The sequence below is a fragment of the Macaca nemestrina genome, chromosome 9 (assembly GCF_043159975.1).
Source record: "Macaca nemestrina isolate mMacNem1 chromosome 9, mMacNem.hap1, whole genome shotgun sequence".
In the NCBI taxonomy this organism is placed as follows: domain Eukaryota; kingdom Metazoa; phylum Chordata; class Mammalia; order Primates; family Cercopithecidae; genus Macaca; species Macaca nemestrina.
Window position 1 is genome coordinate 22,739,979 of NC_092133.1, and position 20,723 is coordinate 22,760,701.

The 20,723-nt window shown below is 35.5% G+C and overlaps 2 protein-coding genes across 7 annotated transcripts in view; one reads left to right on the forward strand and one right to left on the reverse strand.

Annotated features, from left to right (window-relative positions):
• The window catches only part of LOC105466687 (BBSome interacting protein 1), a 21,686-nt gene extending 12,848 nt beyond the window's left edge, over positions 1 to 8,838 (forward strand). For 3 of the 4 annotated variants that reach the window (XM_011715777.2, XM_011715781.3, XM_011715766.3), the window contains 2 exons: positions 5,594 to 5,668; positions 6,666 to 8,838. In XM_011715777.2, coding sequence (XP_011714079.1) covers positions 5,594 to 5,668; positions 6,666 to 6,832 — 242 coding nt within the window. In that variant the 3' untranslated portion in view covers positions 6,833 to 8,838. The remainder of the gene's footprint in view (positions 1 to 5,593; positions 5,669 to 6,665) is intronic. The other variant, XM_071069156.1, reaches the window with a different exon arrangement.
• The window catches only part of LOC105466656 (programmed cell death 4), a 27,344-nt gene continuing 15,062 nt past the window's right edge, over positions 8,442 to 20,723 (reverse strand). For all 3 annotated transcript variants that reach the window (XM_011715737.3, XM_011715740.3, XM_024788164.2), the window contains 7 exons: positions 19,564 to 19,785; positions 17,536 to 17,633; positions 16,503 to 16,617; positions 13,002 to 13,109; positions 12,680 to 12,790; positions 11,110 to 11,249; positions 8,442 to 9,154 (listed from right to left, as the gene is read on the reverse strand). In XM_011715737.3, coding sequence (XP_011714039.1) covers positions 9,094 to 9,154; positions 11,110 to 11,249; positions 12,680 to 12,790; positions 13,002 to 13,109; positions 16,503 to 16,617; positions 17,536 to 17,633; positions 19,564 to 19,785 — 855 coding nt within the window. In that variant the 3' untranslated portion in view covers positions 8,442 to 9,093. The remainder of the gene's footprint in view (positions 9,155 to 11,109; positions 11,250 to 12,679; positions 12,791 to 13,001; positions 13,110 to 16,502; positions 16,618 to 17,535; positions 17,634 to 19,563; positions 19,786 to 20,723) is intronic.

Genomic DNA, 20,723 nt, shown 5'->3' on the forward strand with positions numbered 1-20,723 from the left:
CTAAGAATGTATGAAGGAAAGGCATCTCTCTAGCCTGGTAGAATCTTACTATGACAAAATGCTCAAGGGAATAAACATCTCTTAGGAACTAAACACAGAGACAAGGAAACATTGGTAACTCTAGTAAGAAAGACTAAGGGCTTTGCTAATTATTAAGTAGTGCTTTTGCAAGTCAAGAGACTCTTCTCAGCTTTCAGCAATACTGAAGGAATACCTAATTGAGTAGTCTGCTAGTCATTTAAAATTATTTTTTGATGATAGGTCACTACATGATTGTTAGCATATAACTTAGGTTCAAAGATTGAAAAAAATTTTCCCATTCTCATCTCAGTGTTTACATCTACAAAAATGAAGAATAGGGCCGGGCACGGTGGCTCACACCTGTAATCCCAGCACTTTGGGAGGTCAAGGGAGGGCGGATCACTTGAGGTCAGAAGTTCGAGACCAGCCTGGCCAACATGATGAAACCCCGTCTCTACTGAAAATACAAAAATTAGCCGGGTATGGTGGCACGCACCTGTAATCCCAACTACTCAAGAGTCTGAAGCAGGAGAATCACTTGAACCCAGGTGGCAGAGGTTGCAGTGAGCTGAGATCTTGCCACCGCACCCCAGCCTGGGCAACAGAGCAAGATTCCATCTCAAAAAAAAAAAAAGAACAACAACAGAATTGTAGCAATAAGTAAATTTTCAGCCATGTATATACATGAACTAATTGAGAAAATAAAGCTATGTTCTTATTAACATACATGGCCAATAACTTTATTTTTATGTTCAACAATTGCTTTATCAATGTGTAATGCATTTTGACCAATTTCGTACCAATTGTAATAACTGAATCCAAAATATTTTAAAGTTTATAAACATTTTTGTAGCAAAGAAGTATGATAGGATGATCATTAAAATATCAGGCATGAGGCCAGGCGCAGTGGCTCACACCTGTAATCCCAGCACTTCAGGGGATATCAGGCATGAGGCCGTGGCAAGTGGATCACAAGGTCAGGAGATCAAGACCATCCTGGCTAACACGGTGAAACCCCGCCTCTACTAGAAATACAAAAAACAAATTAGCCGGGCGTGGTGGTGGGTACCTGTAGTCCCAGCTACTCGGGAGGCTGAGGCAGGAGAATGGCGTGAACCCGGGAGGCAGAGCCTGCAGTGAGCCGAGATCGCACCACCGCACTCCAGCCTGGGCAACAGAGCGAGACTCCATCTCAAAAAAAAAAAAAAAGGGCATGAAAATATGTTGCACTAGAATAAAGTGGGTTGGAAATAGAGGTCCAGGAAGAAAAAAAGATGATATGAAACTTCTAACTTAAAAATTAGCTTCTTTTTATTAATGGATGATGGTAGCTATCAAATTGCTGTTACGTTTAGATTATATTGGATGTTTTTAAAAGACTGAGGTAACAGTTATTTTTAATATGCTGGAAATTATATCCTTTATAATTTAAATTTATGATAATAAATTTAAATATCAGTGTATGAAGTGATGCCTAGTTTTCCCAAATCTCTTTGGGAGTATGCAAGTAGAAAATTTGAAGACCACTGATAATATATTCTCCAGGTTCAGAAGGAAGCTTCAGTGATCTAGTCTGGTCTCACACCCATTATTTAGTTTGGTTATCCAGCGAAATCACACCAGGGATTTTTTTTTTTTTTTTTTTTTTTTTTTGAGATGGAGTCTCACTCTGTTGCCCAGGCTGGAGTGCAGGGGCGCAATCTCGGCTCACTGCAAGCTCCACCTCCCGGGTTCACGCCATTCTCCTGCCTCAGCCTCCCGAGTAGCTGGGACTACAGGTACCCGCCACCACACCCGGCAAATTTTTTGTATTTTTGGTAGAGACGGGGTTTCACCGTGTTAGCCAGGATGGTCTCGATCTCCTGACCTCATGATCCGCCTGCCTCGGCCTCCCAAAGTGCTGGGATTACAGGTGTGAGCCACCGCGCCCAGCCCTCGCACCAGGGATTTTTAACTTGCCAAATGTGTATGATTGATTTGAAGGCAATAATCCATCCTAGACATGCCTTTTAACTCTCACTCCTACAGCAGAGTAAAATATTTCATAACAAAGATTTGGTTTTCCTTCAAGTTTTTCAGCATTAATTTTAGACATCCAGCCCAAATAGCTACAACAGGTTTGCATACCTTATCATGATTTTGGAATGCACTGTTCATCAAAACTATTATCTCTGGGAGAAATTACAAACTTTAGAATCTACGTAAGTAAAGGAAGCAGCAGATTATTTTCCATTTACCTAGACCAAGGCCTTCAAAAAATGATGAATTGACACTGTATTCTGTGAGCATTGTAAGTTTGGTTCTATTAATGTAAGAAAAATTTCATTTTCTGTAATTTAATGTTTTCTCTTAAAATATGCCTTGACAATCTGCATCATTTTTTAATTTGGCATAGTATTCCGTTCTATGGATGTTCCATGATTTATTTAACCTTTGATCTGCTGGTGAACATTTAGTTAGCTTTATCTATTGCTGAACATTTTGCTATTCAACACGATGCTTTAATGACCATTCTTTTTTACATTTGTGTTGTTTCTTTACAGCCAATTACCATGTCAAAGAAAATATGCATATTTAGTTTTAGTAGATACAGTACTGCAAAATCCCTCTAAAAAAGCTTAATAGTGCTAATTTCCCTATACCGTCCCTACCTGTGGATACTATCAGACTTTTAACTTTTTGCTGTTTAAAAAGACATTACACATGCACTCATACACACAAAAGCAGTCTTTGTTTAAATGTCACCTTCTTAATGAGGTCATCATAATTTTCCTCTTAAAATTGAACCACCACCCCCCTCAGCATTCCTTAATCCCCTTTACACTATTTTCTGTAGACCTTCTGGCATGCTGTTGTTTCTCTCTTCTTACTCTAGACTGTAGGCTCCAAAAAGGCAAAGTTTTGAGTTTTTGTCCTGTTCATTATGAACAATGCTTGGCATATGATTTTAAAAACTCGCATATTTATTGAATTAAATGGCCATGGCAGTTGTAGAATACACGTCAATTTCAGCCATAGCTGTTATGTTTCTCCTTTGGCCCATCTGTCCCTGGTTTAAATACATCTCACCTGACAAGAAAGTTCTCTTAAAAGTAGCCACAACTGCTTAGAGTGCATTACTCTAAGCAAATCACCCATGTCTGGCTATTAGCAGGCCGTGTGGGAGAAGGAAATACTGTCTGTATAGCAACATGTAGTCAACAATAGGCTGCATATACAACAGTGGTTCTATAAGATTATAATGAAGCTGAAAAATTCCTGTTGCCTAATGATGTCATACCCGTTGTAATGCTCATGATATTATGGCAGAACACTTTACTTTTTCTATGTTGATACACAAATACTTACCATTGTGTTACAGTTGCCTACTGTATTCAGTACAGTAACATGTACACATTTATAGCCTAGGCCCAGTAGACTGTACCATATAGCCTAGATTTATGTTAGGCTATACCATCTAGATTTGTGTAAGTACACTATTAGGATGTTTGCACCATGACAGAACCACCTAATGATGCATTTCTCAGAACATATCCCATCATTAAGAAACACATGACTGTACTCCTTCCTACTCTGGACTCCCAGGGCAGTTGATTATCAAAGTAGAGCCCAGCCAGTGCTGGCCATCCAACCACCACCTTGCTTATTTTAGCCCTTCCCTTCCTGTTTCTTTCCTGCCAATGCCTAAGGGGGCCTAGAAACAAGAACCAACCCTATTAAAACAGACATTCTATCCAGGCAAGTGACTGGCACTGATCTGCCCCACACTAGGCACAACCCACTCCCTACCATCCCTTTGGCTCCACACCATTTACAGTAACAATGGCACCTTAGTCAAACAGAGAACTGAGGTTTGGTAGAGCACCAAGTTTCATTGTTTTTGTCAGGTCAGATTTTGGATGTGAAAAAGGTATCAGACTAAGAGAAAACAAAGGATAGTGACAATTCAGAGTAGCTGGAGTTGCTTATGCTATATAACAGCTAAGAGTTGTTCATCTACCACTTTAGGATTTTGGTGATACATATAAAACTCCTTAGCTCCTATGTATTTCCTTCACATTTATCAACATCTATAATGTCCTCCCTTTCAGTGGCATATCATGTCAGGTTTGCTTCAAATAAGGAAACGTGATCATAATGAATATTTTCACTGTGATATATTTAATGGAGAGGCTAGGTGGTATTTTTGATACTTTAATTCAAGGCTAATCAGGGGGTCTGCAATGCTAGTAACCTTCATCCTAACCTGGAGGAAAAAAAAAAAAAAGGCAGTGATCACTAGGTACCACTGGCAGGCCTAAAAAGAAAAGAATATTGTAGGAGAAGCTGTGCAGGCTAAGGAAATTGTATATTTATTTACTTCACATTCCATTTAGTGATGAGTTGCTTTATTCTTGGTCCATTACTTATTTCATCATCTCTCCCAGCTAGAGCAGTATAGGGGTAAAGTTTGATGACAAAGTTCTGGAAAGCAGATAGAGGTTTTCAGGAACTTAGACGTTCCAGAATAAGAATCTGAGCAAGAAAGAGGAAGAGACTTGAATACAGAGTAGGAAGCTTTTATGAGGAATGTCAAAAGTAGTGGAGCGGGAATAACAAAGACCAGAAGAAGCTTCACTTGATTATAATTAATTTGCAGTGGTTGGTAAAGGCAGGCACCAAGCCAGATTCACCACTTTATAAATAATAAATCTGCGGGGGTGATGTGAAAGATGCATGGTAAGGTTGCATCAGCAAGGTGAATCACTTGAGTAGGTGGGACCGTCTAGAAAAGCATCTGTGTTTGGAAAGGGATCATTCTATAGCTTAGTCCAGAACACCTTGAACACAGCATAGCAGAATCTTGGCTGTAATACTTGGAGCAAATGTCACTGGCAAAAATGGCATATATGCTGGGATGTTCATAAGAAATACTCATAGTTAAGTATTGCTGGTCCTTTCGCATATAGAATCTCAGTATTAGAGGAAAATAGTAAACTGAAACTCTACCTTATTTCTGTTCTTTACGAGCCAGTTTCACCTATTGTATTACTTCATTACCAATTGCAGCTGTGTAGCCAGTGAGCCATAGGATTCTTTTTGTTAGGCACAAAGTAGAAACCAGCTGTTGAGACAAGTAGGAATCTTATGTTAGCCTGCCAGTTCCTCCTTTTCCTACCTACCTGCCTTACCCCCCGTCTCAAATGGTGGTCATGTTTTTTGTCACTCACCATTCAGGGGAGATGCTATCAATGAACCATGCTGGCTACACACAAATGCCTTTTCCTCAGATGATATTAATCATCTTTGCCTTAAAAACTGAAGCTCTTCCAAGTTTTCACTATGAGAGAAAAAAAAATTGTAACACCTAGCCTTGTAGTTAACACCACAACTGAATAATGGAAGTTGACAAGATCTAAATGTTTATGCGAACTATCCCAAGGTCACAGGAAATTAATGGCAATATTATACAAGGTTAGGGTCGTTCACTTTCTATAGGAATTTGGATTTTACTTCTTAAACTACAACGGAAATGTCTCAGGCAATCTGCTTTGGGAATTTATTCTTGAATAATACTGATTTCTCATTGAAGGAAAAAATACTGTATCCAACAACTCAGATATGGCAGAATTGAAGTCAATGTTCCGGGAAGTTCTTCCAAAACAAGGTATGTACATCACAAATATTGAAGTCATTATTATAGGGACTAAACAAGTGATAGGCAGTGTCACATAGGAGGCTTAACAGCTAAACATCTATAGCTATTGTGTTCCGTATTATCCCATTTACTGTCTACTTGTACTATATGCTTTTTCATGATATCCAGTAAAAGGATAACAAATAAAACATTGTTTCTTATACCTAAAATTGCCAATTAGCTAATTAATTCCTAAAATTGCTAATTACAATATGAATTTTTTTTTTTTAAAGAAACAGGTTCTCACTGTGTCACCCAGGCTTGGGTACAGTTGGCACAATCATAGCTCACTGCAGCCTTGAACTACTGGGCTCCTGCCCTAGCCTACTGATATGCTAGTACTAGCCAGGCATGTGCTACCATGCCTGGCTAATTTGTTTTTATTTTTGTAGAGACGGGATCTCAATGTGTTGCCTAGGCTGGTCTCAAACAATCCAACCCCTTTGGCATCCCAAAGTACTGGGATTACAGGTATGAGCTACCATGCCCGGCTCAATATGAAACTTCAATGAAAGAAATAATGGAATTTACTGTAATGTTAAATAAGGTCTGAAAGTGGAAAAAGAGAAACCTAAAGCAACAGTAAAAAAAGCCAAAGGTTTAAATATTCAGTTATTTGAATATTTATGTTAAATATCATACTTTGCTATATTTTTTGCACTATGTATATATATTCTGCCAAATCTTATTTTAAAATTAAACTTCTGACACAAAAAGTTGTGTCTTATGGTAGCATAGCTTGGGTAGAAAGCTCAAAACTTGTCTTCCTCAGAAACACCCTAGTAGTAAGAAATGCTGCTTAGAGTGACAATGATCTTTCTGGTCCCACAGCAAAACTCAGTTTAGGTACAAGAGTTTTTCACTGACAACAGATTAATTTTTTAGACCTTCATTCTAGCTGCAAATCTAACTACCAAACAACTGGGTTATCTTTCTTGAATTAATTCTTATTTCTTCTTAAACTTAGGGCCATTGTTTGTGGAAGATATAACCACAATGGTGCTGTGTAAACCCAAACTTTTACCCTTAAAATCTCTGACTCTGGAAAAACTAGAGAAAATGCATCAAGCAGCACAGAATACAATTCACCAACAAGAAATGGCAGAAAAGGATCAACGGCAAATAACCCACTGAATAACTGAGCACTTTAGGGAACAACCTACATTATCTACTATTTAACAATAACTAGAAAATATGCTTCTGTGTGCTGAAAGTAGTATGTGCTAATATTATCAATAAAATTGAGAGTATTCATATAAATACAAAAATATCCAAGATTGATGAAATTTGTAATTATGAATATAAACACACTGGTTTGTATTGAACATAAACAGTTGAACTATGAACGAAGTTTTATGGGGTTTAAGTCATGTTTTTAGAATTGCAAATTACATTATTTGTTCACCATTGCTATTGCTCTCTTTTATAGGTAACTTGCTTGGGATCTCTTATAGATAACATTCTTGGGCACAAGGGACTAAATACAACTTTTATATACAGAGGATCTTTATGTTTATTAAATCTGAAGATACATTCCAATCTTGCATAAAGTGTTCAATGAGCTTTTACATTACATAAAAAACGAGATTTTTAAACCAATTTTATGTGCTGTGTCACGTTTAATGCTATCTTGTGTGACCAGATCCTACCAGTAATAACAAAACTGTCTTAAACCTCTTTTTTTTTTTTAAGACAGAGTTTTGCTCTTGTTGCCCAAACAAGTGCAATGGCACCATCTCAGCTCACTGCAACCTCCGCCTCCTAGGTTCAAGCTATTCTCCTGCCACAGCCTCCCAAGTAGCTGGGACTACAGGCATGCACCACCACGCCTGGCTAATTTTGTATTTTTAGTAGAGATGGGGTTTCTCCATGTTGGTCAGGCTGGTCACAAACTCGCAGCCTCAGGTGATCTGCTCACCTCGGCCTCCCAAAGTGCTGGAATTACAGGCGTGAGCCACCACGCCCCAGCCCTTAAATCTCATTTTTAAGAAACCCTCACCTTTTCTGTGGGCAGCTAACTTTTAATTACATTAATTTTAAGGACTTGAGAATAAAATGACTGCATTTATCATCCAAGTGTCAAACAATAAAAAACCTAAAAATGGTAACTATATTTATATAAGCCGAGGAAATATAGGCTTGGATAAAACCCATGAGGTAAATATGAACATTAAACTTGGTTTTAATTCTAACGGACTGTATCTAAACCTGTAATTAGTATACTCCTAACAGTACCCTCATAAATTCTGAATATAATTCTTGTTTGCTACAGTCAATATTTGGCAGTTTAAATTAGCATAGACCTTGAGGCCTTGCTGAGTTATTAGGCTATGTAAAAGAGGTTAAAAATATGATAATTCTGTGTTACTAATTGGTAATATTTTCTCATACATTGGGTAAATGTCAAGCTTTGGGTCTTTGGAGTATAACTTTTTGTAACACTAGCCATTATTTGGTAACAGAATTTAAGGATGATGGAATGATGGAAGGTATAACATATTTCTAAAACTTAATTAAGCTCTAGGTCAGATAACAATGGAGTAAAGTGATACCTGCATTTTTTTCCCCAGTGTAATCTTAATTTACTATTGTACTTTTCACTTGAAATTTTGTAGGGAAAAAGTTTTCAAGGAACACTAAGATTAAATTCACTAGGTTCAAATATGCTTCCTTATGAGATTTAAACTTTACTGTGTGAAATTAAAGTTTAAGAGACCTAAAATAATGCACTCCCAATAAGGAATCAACACTGCTTCACATGTTTTATTTTGGTGTACATTCTTCTAGAACCAGGTTCATTTTTCCAGTTTTGTAGAAAAATAGATGTTCCAGCCACCATTTACTTAACTGTCTAGTCTTTTAAGACCAATCAGTATGTTCCCTGGAAAGATGAATAAGTCTCATGACTAATTTTTAAAAAATTCTTTAAGACAAAGAAACAACTTTCTTTTTTTACTCCCAAAGCACAGTATCTCAACAGCAGCAGCCAACATGGGGTTTTAGCAGCTTAACTTTACCCCCTAAATAAAGCTTTGTATAAACCAGTGATTTTACTACAAAAAACACTGTCCTTGAAAGAAAGGAGTGGCAGTCAGACATCAATGCAAAACTTGGAATGATTAGGTCATAAACATGGCACTTACAAAAGGTAGCTTATTAGAATATTCCACTTAAGGTTACTTTTCTGTCCCTCCTTTGCCCCCTCGAAAAACAAAAAAAAAAAAAAAGAAAAAACATTTCCTTTAAAAATTCCCCTTAAATGTAGGTTTATAAAATGTCAGAAATGCCTTGTACCCAAAACAAGTGCTTAAAAAAAAAAAAAAAACTTGTGCTAACAACTCTTACAATTCAGATATATATTTTTAAAACATCTAAGACTGCAAGAGTTCTTATATTCAGTAGCTCTCTGGTTTAAGACGACCTCCATCTCCTTCGCTTACAAAACGCTTTCTGCCCCTGTAATGAAGGAAAAAAACAAAGACATGAAAACAGATACAGATTCTGACTATAGTCAACAAAAAAAATTAAAAACTTGGTATTTTTTTGTTACGTGTTAGCTTTTAAAGGGTTTTCCATTTAAAAAAAAAAAAAAAGCATGCCTCTAATTCCTTTGGCAAAGACTCCCTACTATGTATCTTACCATAAAACATCAATATCAAATCTGAGTTTTTGTTTTAGTAAGTTCACTATCCAAACAGTCATATTAAAAAAAAGTTGACTCAAACTAAAGCATTTTATTTAGAAATTTAAATTTATTTCTAATTATTATTTGTAAGCTTAACAGTGAGCCAAATAGGAAACACTAACATAATTCAGAATTATGCAAACTGGAGCTGTGGAACCTATCAAAATATCCATGTTTGACAATTAAAAAAAATAAAAAGTTTTATCAACTGTAGAAAAGCCATAACTTGAATGTGGAAAAAGAAATCAGAATCATAGCCTATGCCCCATGTTGGGATTTGTGCTTTGTCAAACTCAAGAAGCCCAGCTCTATAACATAACCACACTCTAGCTAGTGGCAATAGCCCAGAAGGAACAGCTGGCCAGTGGCCTAAAGCAGTAAGTGGGAAATAGAAGTTGGGCAACATTAGCCCTTACTCTCTGACCCCAGGCCAACAGGCACAAGCATGCAAAACCACACACAAATGTGCACCTCACCCAAATAGGCTAAAAGATAAAGGACCCAAGTCAAAGCTATATGGTATGTATACACAGAAAGTTTATTGCCTCACATGACCCTTGAGAATAAAGCCACACAGAAACATTCAGACTTTCAAACAGAGGCTGAAAAACTTTCAAAAAGTCAATGCCAGGGTACTGGCCCCTTTTCATATCAAGTCTAAGTGGAAAACAGCTACATCATCTTGAACATAAAGGCTTCAGACTACATATTGAGACCAAGGTAGGGAATGAAGAAGCAGTCAATAATAATAAGGCCTGCCAAAGTTCAGAGTTTTTACTAATGTATACCACTTGGCACATCCATACATAAATCCTGCCATCACCAAACTAATGTCTATATTTCCAAATATTTCTAGTAAAGCTATTAAACTATCTTTCATCACTTTCTTTTCCCTCTCTTTTAATGGCTTCTAAAATTCTAAAGCAAAAGCCCCTACTAGGAAATATTTTTCTGAGTTTTAATTCTTACAATGCACTTAAATAAAAATATCAAAGCTTAAGAAATTTTCCAGATAAAAAATTGTAAGAACTTAAGATTATATAAAACTGACCCACACAAGCAGTAAGTTTGGCTATTACTAAACATTTATATTATTACATTATAAGCTTCATTATTAGCTTTAACAACAACAAAAAACTTAGCAACTCCTTAAGAGTTACATCCTAGTAGCAAAAAAATAGCTCCAAGGAAAATCACCCACACACATACACTTTCCAGTGAGAACATCCTCCACACACCCCCCAACACACACACTTTCCAATGAGAACATCCAATTAGACCCAGTTCTCCAACCTGTAAAAAAGTCAAGGAAGCCATGTCCAGTACAGGTAAGAGCCTAGATCTTCAAAGCCAGAAAAGTCCTGGATTCATACTTGGCTTCTACCATGTACTAGCCATGTGACCTTAGAAAAAGTATACCTCCCTAAGCCTCAATTTTCTCATCTTATCACTGATAATACCTACTCTAAAATAACACTGAAACTACTTACAACAAAGGAACTGCTCCACAAGATTAGTTTCTTTCAAATGAACTGGGACTTCATGAGGCAGTCCTGTACAGATTTACCAAGGGGGCTAAAACAAGCTTCGCCCTTCTTTCTCCATGAACTCACAAGAGTCATGTTCTTCAGTGACTTCAGGGAATGATAAACTAACTTAGCACTTAACTTTCCCAAAGACCTCATCCACTATTTTATATTGAGAAAGTAGTATTTAAATAAAGTACCTTGAAGGACAAAGATCTCTGAGTTGTTTGGAAATTATTCCAGACTGAAAACATTCTTCTACAAACCGCTCCAGCACAGAGTACGAATGTGGGACATCCAGATTAATGTCTGGAATTTCGTTGTAAATTCTCTCATAACCCTACAACAATGAAATTACACACAGAATTGTTAGCCAATATAAAATATATGTCATAAAACACAATCGATCCATCACTATGTCATCAATCTATATTTAAGACCAAATGTTCAAGTGGTTAAACTGAAGTCTGATTTGAATAGTGAGAAGCACAGAAAGTAGATTTGTTACAGTGTTTTACAACTGCTCTCTTTTATTAGAGTCAGGAAATAACAGACACTGGCAAGGTTGAGGAGAAAAGGGAAGGTTTATATGCTGTTGGTGGGAATGCAAATTAGTTCAGCCCCCGTAGAAAGTGGTTCGGAGATTTCTCAAAGAACTCAAAATAGAATTACCATTCAACCCAACAATCCCATTACTGGGTGTATGTCCAAAGGAAAATAAATCATTCTACCAAAATGACACCTGCATTTGTATATTTATTGGGTACTATTCACAATAGCAAAGACATGGAATCAACCCAAGTGCCCATCAATGGTGGATTAGACAAAGAAAATGTGGTACATATACGTCCATGGAATGCTACATAGCCATAAAAAAGAACAAAATCATGTCCTCTGCAGCAACATAGATGCAGCTGGAGGCCATTATCCTAAGAAAATTATCACAAACATAAAACCAAATAATGCATGTTCTCACTTGTAAGTGGGAGCTAAACATTGGGTACGCACAGACATGAAGATAGGAACAATAAACACTGGGAATTTCAAAAGTAGGGAGGTGGGAAAGAGGACAAGAGTTGAAAAACTACCTATCAGGTACTGTATTTACCTTAGGGACAAGATCATTAATTAGAAGCCCAAACCTCAGCATCACTCAATATACCCATCTAACAAACCTGTACATGTACCCCTCTGATATCTAAAATTTAAAATATAAATTTAAAAAATAAGTAAAATTGGTTACATAGCTAAAAAAATTTTTTTAAATACTGTTCTCTTAAAAGAGCTGTAGGCAGACACCAGACATTGGGCAAACTCCTTTCCCATCTACTTCTCTATATACACTTAGTACGTTCTTTTAAAAAATACAGGCCAAACACAAACCTCACAAACATTTAAAACAAGAATCATAAAATTTTAAATAGGAAAAAAGTACTTTATAATTTGTTAAAAGTTAAAGGTTCATGTTTCTCGCTAGATATAAAATAGAAATTGTCACATCTTAGAAACCGAACCCTTGAGGTAGAATACATAATCACATTTGTCAAAGTAGGTTAAAAAAAAAACAAAAAACCCACTGCAGTGTTACTTTCCAAGAAATGGTTGCAAAAGGTTCAAACCTCAAACATTACCATTAAGAAAAAATAAAACATATAGGCATAATAACACTAAACATACCTAAAGAAAAGTCACTGACAATTCATAATCTGTATTCAATCATATATTTAAGGCATAATCCTAAAAGTTGTTCAAAAATAATGTTATACTTACTCTTTTCATTTGGTCTACAGTAATGGTAGAAGACTTCCAAAGGGACTTTAATAAATCCAAAATCATCTTAAATGTACTTTCTCCAGTTGACTCTAAAACCATTATAACAGCCTAAAAATTGAATCAATGAGTGAATTTTTGGTTAATTTATATATAAAACCGCTCCTAAATGTATCAGATGCCTTTTGTAATAGTGAAAATTTAAAAACCACTTCCTCCTTTGATATTAAAAAAAGGATGTACATTATTTAAAAAGCATAAGTCACTATGGTACAAAAAGGAACACTTAATAATTCTCTTTGACATGGCAAGGTAATCTTACTTCATATACAAGCTCATGGTGAAAATGAGGTACTTCCAGTTCCTTAAGGCAATGTTCAGCTTCAGATATGTCTCCAGAGAGTAAATATTCTTTCAGCAGCATATCAATCTATTAGATTTAAAAGTTGAGATGTGTTAGAATTCCTAACTTTTAAAATATCGTGCTTGCCTACAGGATTATTTGCCCTCATTCCAATATAATGAAATAATGGGTAACAGCTAGTAACATATAGACTGGACATGGTACTATTATCACAGAATTTTTCATAATTAAAAAATAAATCCCCAATTTTTAAATGGTTCATAATTATGACTCAAATGCAATGCTTCAGTGTGTCTGAATCACTGAGATCTACGAGTAGGTTTATAATGGACGCGTCCTGGGTTGTGACCATAATGCTTTAGTGTGCCACTAAAAATAAGGGATTTTAAATACCACTAGAGGGCACTAACAAAGTTTCAACATAAAGTGGCATAAATATTTCACTTCTATCAAGATGCTCTTAATAGTGCACTGAGAGCCAAAAAATGAGAGATGATAATGGGGTATTACTAGACAGGGCAAAGATTTCCACACAGTTTCTCTTTTCTCTACAACTGAGAATTTGAAACTCATTATCTAAAATGTTCAATAATTCAGTTTCCAGCTGTAAAGAAACAAGTCTTGATTTTCCTGCTCAAACTTGAACATCTCAAAAAAGTGGGAGAACTTTTTCAGCACAAGAGCTTCAGCTAGGAATGTTTTTGCCTATATGTTCTTTGTTAAAATCCTCTTTGTATTTGGTGGGCACATATCTAGTTGTCTGAATGTTGAATGCTGGCTGACTGAATTTAAAAAAATCGTATTTAAGTATCCTTCCAACTTTTATAATGTATTTTCATAAAAGGTAAAGTAAAATTTAATTGCTGTCATGCTTTAGGATGTAATATTTACATGTAAGTAAATATGTATTTAAATATTTACATGTAAGTAAATATTTAAAGCACAGCATTTGAATATATTTACTTTATAATTACAAACTAATACATAATCATGCATCGTTTAATAGGGATACATTCTGAAAAGTGTGTTACATGACTGTCATGGTGCAAACATCATACAGTATACTCACAGAAACCTAGATGGTATAGCCTACTACACACCAGTGCTATAAGATATAGCCTATTGCTCCTAGGCTACAAATCTGTACAGCAGGTCAGTATATTGAATGATATAGGCAATTGGAACACAATGGTATTTGTGTATCTAAACATAGAAAAGGTACAGTAAAAATACAGTATAAATGATTTTTTAAATGATACACCTGTATAGAGCACTCAATATGAATAGAGCTTTCAGGATGGAAGTTACTCTGGGTGATTCAATGAGTGAGTGGTTAGTGAATGTAAAGGCCTAAGACATTACCCATACACTGCTATGCACTTTATAAACACTGTATACTTAGGCTACACTAAATTTATGAAAAAACAAAGTAACTGTGCTACAACATTACAACTGTCTCCATATCACTGGAGGATAGGAATTTTTCAGCTCCATTAGAACCTTGTGGGACCTCCACCATCCCATGCAGTTCATCACTGACCAAAACATCATTATGTGGCACATGACTGTACTTGTTATTCAAATCATATTACTTATTTTTAACATTTGTTACATAACTTTAAAAGTATTAAAAATATACCCCATCAAATTCCATGCACTTCTGAGAATAAATTACAAATACATTTATACATTTCTAAAAGTCTTCTTTGATCCAACCCTTCCATGTAAGCAAATATCCAAATAATGTCAACCTCAAACTCGTATACTGGTAGTTTTATTTCCTTTTTTATCTTGTCAATTTTCTTTATTGAGAGAGAATTCATACACCATAAAACATCTTGTCCAGTTTCCAAAAATATTAATTTTGGAGAGTATTACCATCTTAACAATATTAAATATCCTAACCCATAACCATGGGATATCATTCTATTTATTTAGGTCTTCTTTAATTTCTTTCAACAAGTTTTACAGTTTTCAGTGTACAAGACTTGCATTTCTCTTGTTAAATTTATTCCTAAGTATTTTATTTTTGATGCTATCATAAATGCAATAATTTCATTTCAGATCATTCATTCCTACTGTATATAGAATTGAATTTTGTGTACTAATCTTGTATCTTGCAACCTTTCTGAACTCATTTTTTAGTTAATAGTTTGGTTTCAGTCTTGGGGAGTTAAAAAAATGTGGATTCATTCAAATTTTCTGAATACAGATCATGTTACCTGGGAATACAACTAGTTTTATCTCCTCCTTTCCAATCTGGATGCCTTTTATCTTTCCTGCCTAACTGCCCTGGCATCTTTACTATTTTTATACCTCAATTTTTCTAATTATTATTAAATTTTTAAAAAGATACTAAATCACAACATTACAAACACTGACTCATCTCTTTTAACATATATAAAAGCAAAAATGGTCAAGGGCTCTAACTACATTTTGAACTCCTTAACACTTAAGCTAGATACACATACACACACCCCTCATTAAAAGATTTACTAAAAATCAAAATTACAGTTACATGAAAAGATTATACTCAAAAATCAGAAGCACATGAACTACAAATCTTCTAGTTGCATGCCTTTTCTTAAAGAGATCTGCAGATAAGGAGTTTTTTTTGTTTTTTGGTTTCTTGTTACAGAATACCACAATACAGCCAGAAAAAAAAAAATCCACAGGGAATAAATCTGGCATTTTAATGCAATAAATCGCTTTTTTTTTTTTTTCTGAGACACAATCTTGTTCTGTCACCCATGCTGGAGTACAGTGGCGTGATCTTGGCTCACTGCAACCTCCGCCTCCTGGGTTCAAGCAATACTGGTGCCTCGGCCTCCTGAGTAGCTGGGATTACAGGTGCGCACCACCATGCCTGACTAATTATTATGTACTTTTAGTAGAAATGGGGTTTCACCATGTTGACAAGGCTGGTCTCGAACTCCTGGCCTCAAGCAATCCACCTGCCTCAGCCTCTCAAAGTACTGGGATTACTATCAATTTTCTTTTAAAACACGCATATGGGTAGTGAACGTCCTCACAAAAATCTAACACTCTGATCTACTCTAGTGCTCATAATTCCTAACTCATTATTTAAGACTATCTAGTTTTAATTTACTTATATAAAAGCATATTTATTGAATAGCTAAAAGACAGAAAATCTCATTTCAACAGCATTTGAAAATTATTAAATAATAATATGAGAGAAAGATTTCAGGCATTCCTTTGAAGTTCATAGATGGCTTGCTTATAATTATTCATGGAAGCCCTTTTAACAGACTCATTTTTTATCATATAATTTATAATAAAAGCTCATAAAGTCAAATATAAAAGAATTATTTCATTTTCCAATTACAGCTGTAAGACCGAACTTAATTTTTGTCCATAAAAATAACAGCTAGTAGCCACAATTTATTTCACTCAGAGGAATACATGTAAATTAAGTTAAAGACAATACCCAATCATTACCTCTTTAACAAGGTGATTGACAGATTGCTGCCCACCTCCAGAGCCCCACACACTATCTTTACGCTTTCCACCTTTAGACATGCTCAGAAGCACAGTAGCCTTATCCAGAGCAGCTCTACAGAGAAAGAAAAAAAATTTAAGTTTGGTAGCTGGACATACCTAAAGTTTACCAAATTATGGATAAAGCTTACAAAATCCTATATGCCCTAAATCTTTCACAAAACATAAAAGCAAAATAAAATGCAAAACACTTTTTCAAAACAAAAAGGAGCAAAAAAAGTTGATCCTCATGTTAATATTCTCATGCTTTATTTCATTTCTCCTTCAAGAAAAATCAAAACACATTACAAAATAACTGATCTACACTGAGAAGAAGCACTTCATATATAATTAACTTTCACCTAGATCCATGTCTTCCTACCCAGGAAGACCATTTCACTATGATGTGAAGTAGCCCTAGAAAATTAATATACAGACCTAAGGAAAACTAAGACATGGCTGAGTCCAAGTCTCCAAGAAGTCAAGAAAAATCATATAGCATAACTCCCAAATATCACATTTAGTTATTCCAAATATCATATTAATTATACTAAATCACAAGAGTGAAAAAGACATTTTCTGACTAAAATTCCTACAGTAGATAAATACAAAATAAAACTATAAATGAGGCCTCTCTTGTTAATGTTATCCATCTTATTAGAATATTAAACTACTACAGAATGCTAGAACCTGAAAACAGAACTTAAAAGATCTGTCCAATGGCTTTGTTTCATAAAGAAACTGAGGCCCAAAGAAGAGTGGCTTGACATGAAGGTAATTAATGATTTAGCTAAACTCCAGAACTTTTGCATTATAGTACTGTCCTCTTCCTGGTATGTCACGTCAACATTCTCTCCATTTTAACAGTGGAAAATATAGAGAAGTGACAAACAGATGTACAGAGTGTTTGATTAATGCCAAGTGTCATTTCAATATGATCCTGTAGAATTTTCCCCTATTTTGAAATTCTAAGTAGGAAAAGTGATTTACTTACCTAGCCTGCACACAATCTACAGTTCCTTTGTAACTATCAATATAGGTATTACATAAAATTCCATCTCCAACAGCTCTAGCAATAAACTGGCCCACCAACTGTAATAAGGAAAAAAAAAAGAGCTATATAAAAAAATCTTAAATAACTTTTATAGGACACAATTTCTAAATACATAAATGATGATGATTGGCTGAAGTACACAGTCAGTACCTGAAAGATGCTGTAAGTTTTTTTTAAAAACAAGCCTATGTAGTACCTGTTATGCCTGGCATACACTCCCACATCTTAACCTTCAAGTTAAGTGCCAGAGTGGGGGCCACCTCTGTTGTGCTCACTAATGAATTCCTACCACCTTGCACACTGCCTGAATACATAGTACATGATTTTTTTTTTTTTTTTGAGACAGAGTCTCGCTCTGTCACCCAGGCTGGAGTGCAGTGGCGTGATCTCAGCTCACTGCAACCTCCACCTCCCGGGTTCAAGTAATTCTTCGGCCTCAGCCTCCCAAGTGGCTGGGACTACAGGCGCACGCCACCATGCCTGGCTAATTTTCACATTTCTAGTAGAGACGGGGTGTCACCATCTTGGCCAGGCTGGTCTCAAACTCCTGACCTCGTGATTTGCCTGCCTCAGCCTCGCAAAGTGCTGGGGTTAAATGAATGATTTAAGGTCAAGTGAAATCTTCTTAAAAAAAAAAAAAAGAGGAGGCCGGGCGCGGTGGCTCAAGCCTGTAATCCCAGCACTTTGGGAGGCCGAGACGGGCGGATCACAAGGTCAGGAGATCGAGACCATCCTGGCTAACACGGTGAAACCCCGTCTCTACTAAAAAATACAAAAAACTAGCCGGGCAAGGTGGTGGGCGCCTGTAGTCCCAGCTACTCGGGAGGCTGAGGCAGGAGAATGGCCTAAACCCAGGAGGCGGAGCTTGCAGTGAGCTGAGATCCGGCCACTGCACCCCAGCCTGGGCGACAGAGCAAGACTCTGTCTCAAAAAAAAAAAAAGACTAGGTTCTCTCAAAAACTAATCAAAGGAATTTATCTTGTGGAGAAAGAAAAGTTGTATAGAAATAGCTGGAAGTATGTTCACAGCATTACTTATTATAAAAAATGGAAATTAGTGTCCAAAAATAAAGCTATGGTTCAATGGTATATATGTAAAATGGTATATTATGTGGCCACAGGGAAAGATATTTACCATATTTCATGGTATGAGAAAAATCAAGTTTACAAAATAGCATACATGGTATGATTCCATTTTTTTAATTTAAAAAAATTAAGGATTTATAGAAGTCATACACTGATATATACCCACAGAAAGGAGAATGGAAAACTTAACACCAGTAGCAGTTTTTGCTGGCCTTTCTTCTTTCCGGCTTTTATTTTTCAAAAATTCTACAATAAATATAAACTTATATAATCATTTTGTTACAGTACGTGTATTGGTATAAAAGGAAAAAATGTCTGCATTAGAATCACCACTCAATATCTCATACAGACTACTGTCTGTCATATGTATAACAGAAACAGCATTTAGGAACTGACACGCCTATATTCTATTTCTAAATTAATGTTTTAGGTAAAATGATTTTACCTTGATTAAAAACTTTTGACAATAACAATTTCACATGTTTTTAAAGCTACAAAAGGGAAGAGTCTTATTCCTGACTTTTTATAATAAACATTAGTGAAGCAATCGTAACCTACATTTTTAAAAAATCTTAGTTAATAAAACAACTACATATAATAAAGACTATATATATGGCAAAACAAAAAAAAAAGAACTAAAAACTACACAGATCATGGGGGAAAAGTACAACATAACATTAAATTTATAGCATGATGAAGACCATGTTTAAAAAACAAAAGAACTAGGAAAAAATACACCGAAATGTTAGAGGGGTAGTTCGGTGTGGTAGGAAATGTGGGCCATCCCCTTCCATCTACTAAAATTTCCTAGGAGTATACATTACTTCCACAATTAGGAGTATAGTCGTGGGAGGGAATGAACAAAAAGAAGAATCATACAAACCTGTGGTGCTCTAGGAGTATCCAATGCTAATTCAGGTAGATCTTTCAACAATTTATCAAATGATTTTTCCACATCACTTGTGCTCATTACTGTCCCACAAAGGTCAGAAAGAAGCTTAGATGTCATCTCTCTATGACTAGCCTTCCCCTCCAATGCTAAGGACACTGCCAACACCGGTACTCCACTTTTCATTTCACCAAGATTTAAATCTCTTAACATTTCCTGTTCAAAAAAATAATTTAAAAACATTTTTAACGTGTATCACTACCTACAGTTCAATAAAATTTTATTATTTGAAAAATCAAGCTTTTATCTATATGTCTTTACCTCTCACTCTTTGGAAATAATCAAAAGACACAGTCATGTTTTAGGAGATAGGATAAATACACCTTTTTTCCCTGTGCATAAATTAGACATTGATCCACTTTGTCAAGCTTTAACTGCCTTAACATCGCTAAATTCAAAAATGTGAAATACATTTAAAATACTGTCATGGGTCACTTAACGACATGGATACATTCTGAGAAATTCACCATTTAGGTGATTTCATCAGTGTGCAATCATTATAGAGTGTACTTACACAAACCTAAATGGCATAGCCTACATGTAGGCTATATGGTATAACCTATTGCTCCTGGGCTACAAACCTGTATAGTATGTTACTATACTGAATACTGTAGACAACTATAACACAATGGTTACCTATCTAAACACAGAAAAGATATAGTAAAGAGTATTATTTGAGACCACAGGTATATATGCAGTCTGTCATGGAAACATCATTATGCAGCTCATGGCTAGTTCATTAAACTACATAATATTGCTAAGATTGGTATTAGGAGTAACTAACCTGCCTTATAATCTATTATTTCTATAAATACTGTTTTATGAGAATTTGTGGAGAAATTCATTTTACATTATCATAAGCTATTTATATACTACTTTTCTTCAAAGCCTTCTCTTGAAATAAAAATTCACTTTACACTTCTGTATCAAGTTTAAAATTAGATCTTAAACAACTGTTTTTAAATGGGATTATTGGTTTAAAATTCTGGGGTAAATTTAAAATTTCCTACTAGAAATATAATAGCTGCAGCTAATACTTATTGACTAATGTATCCGGCATTATAATAGCCTCTTTATTTATATTATCTTATTTA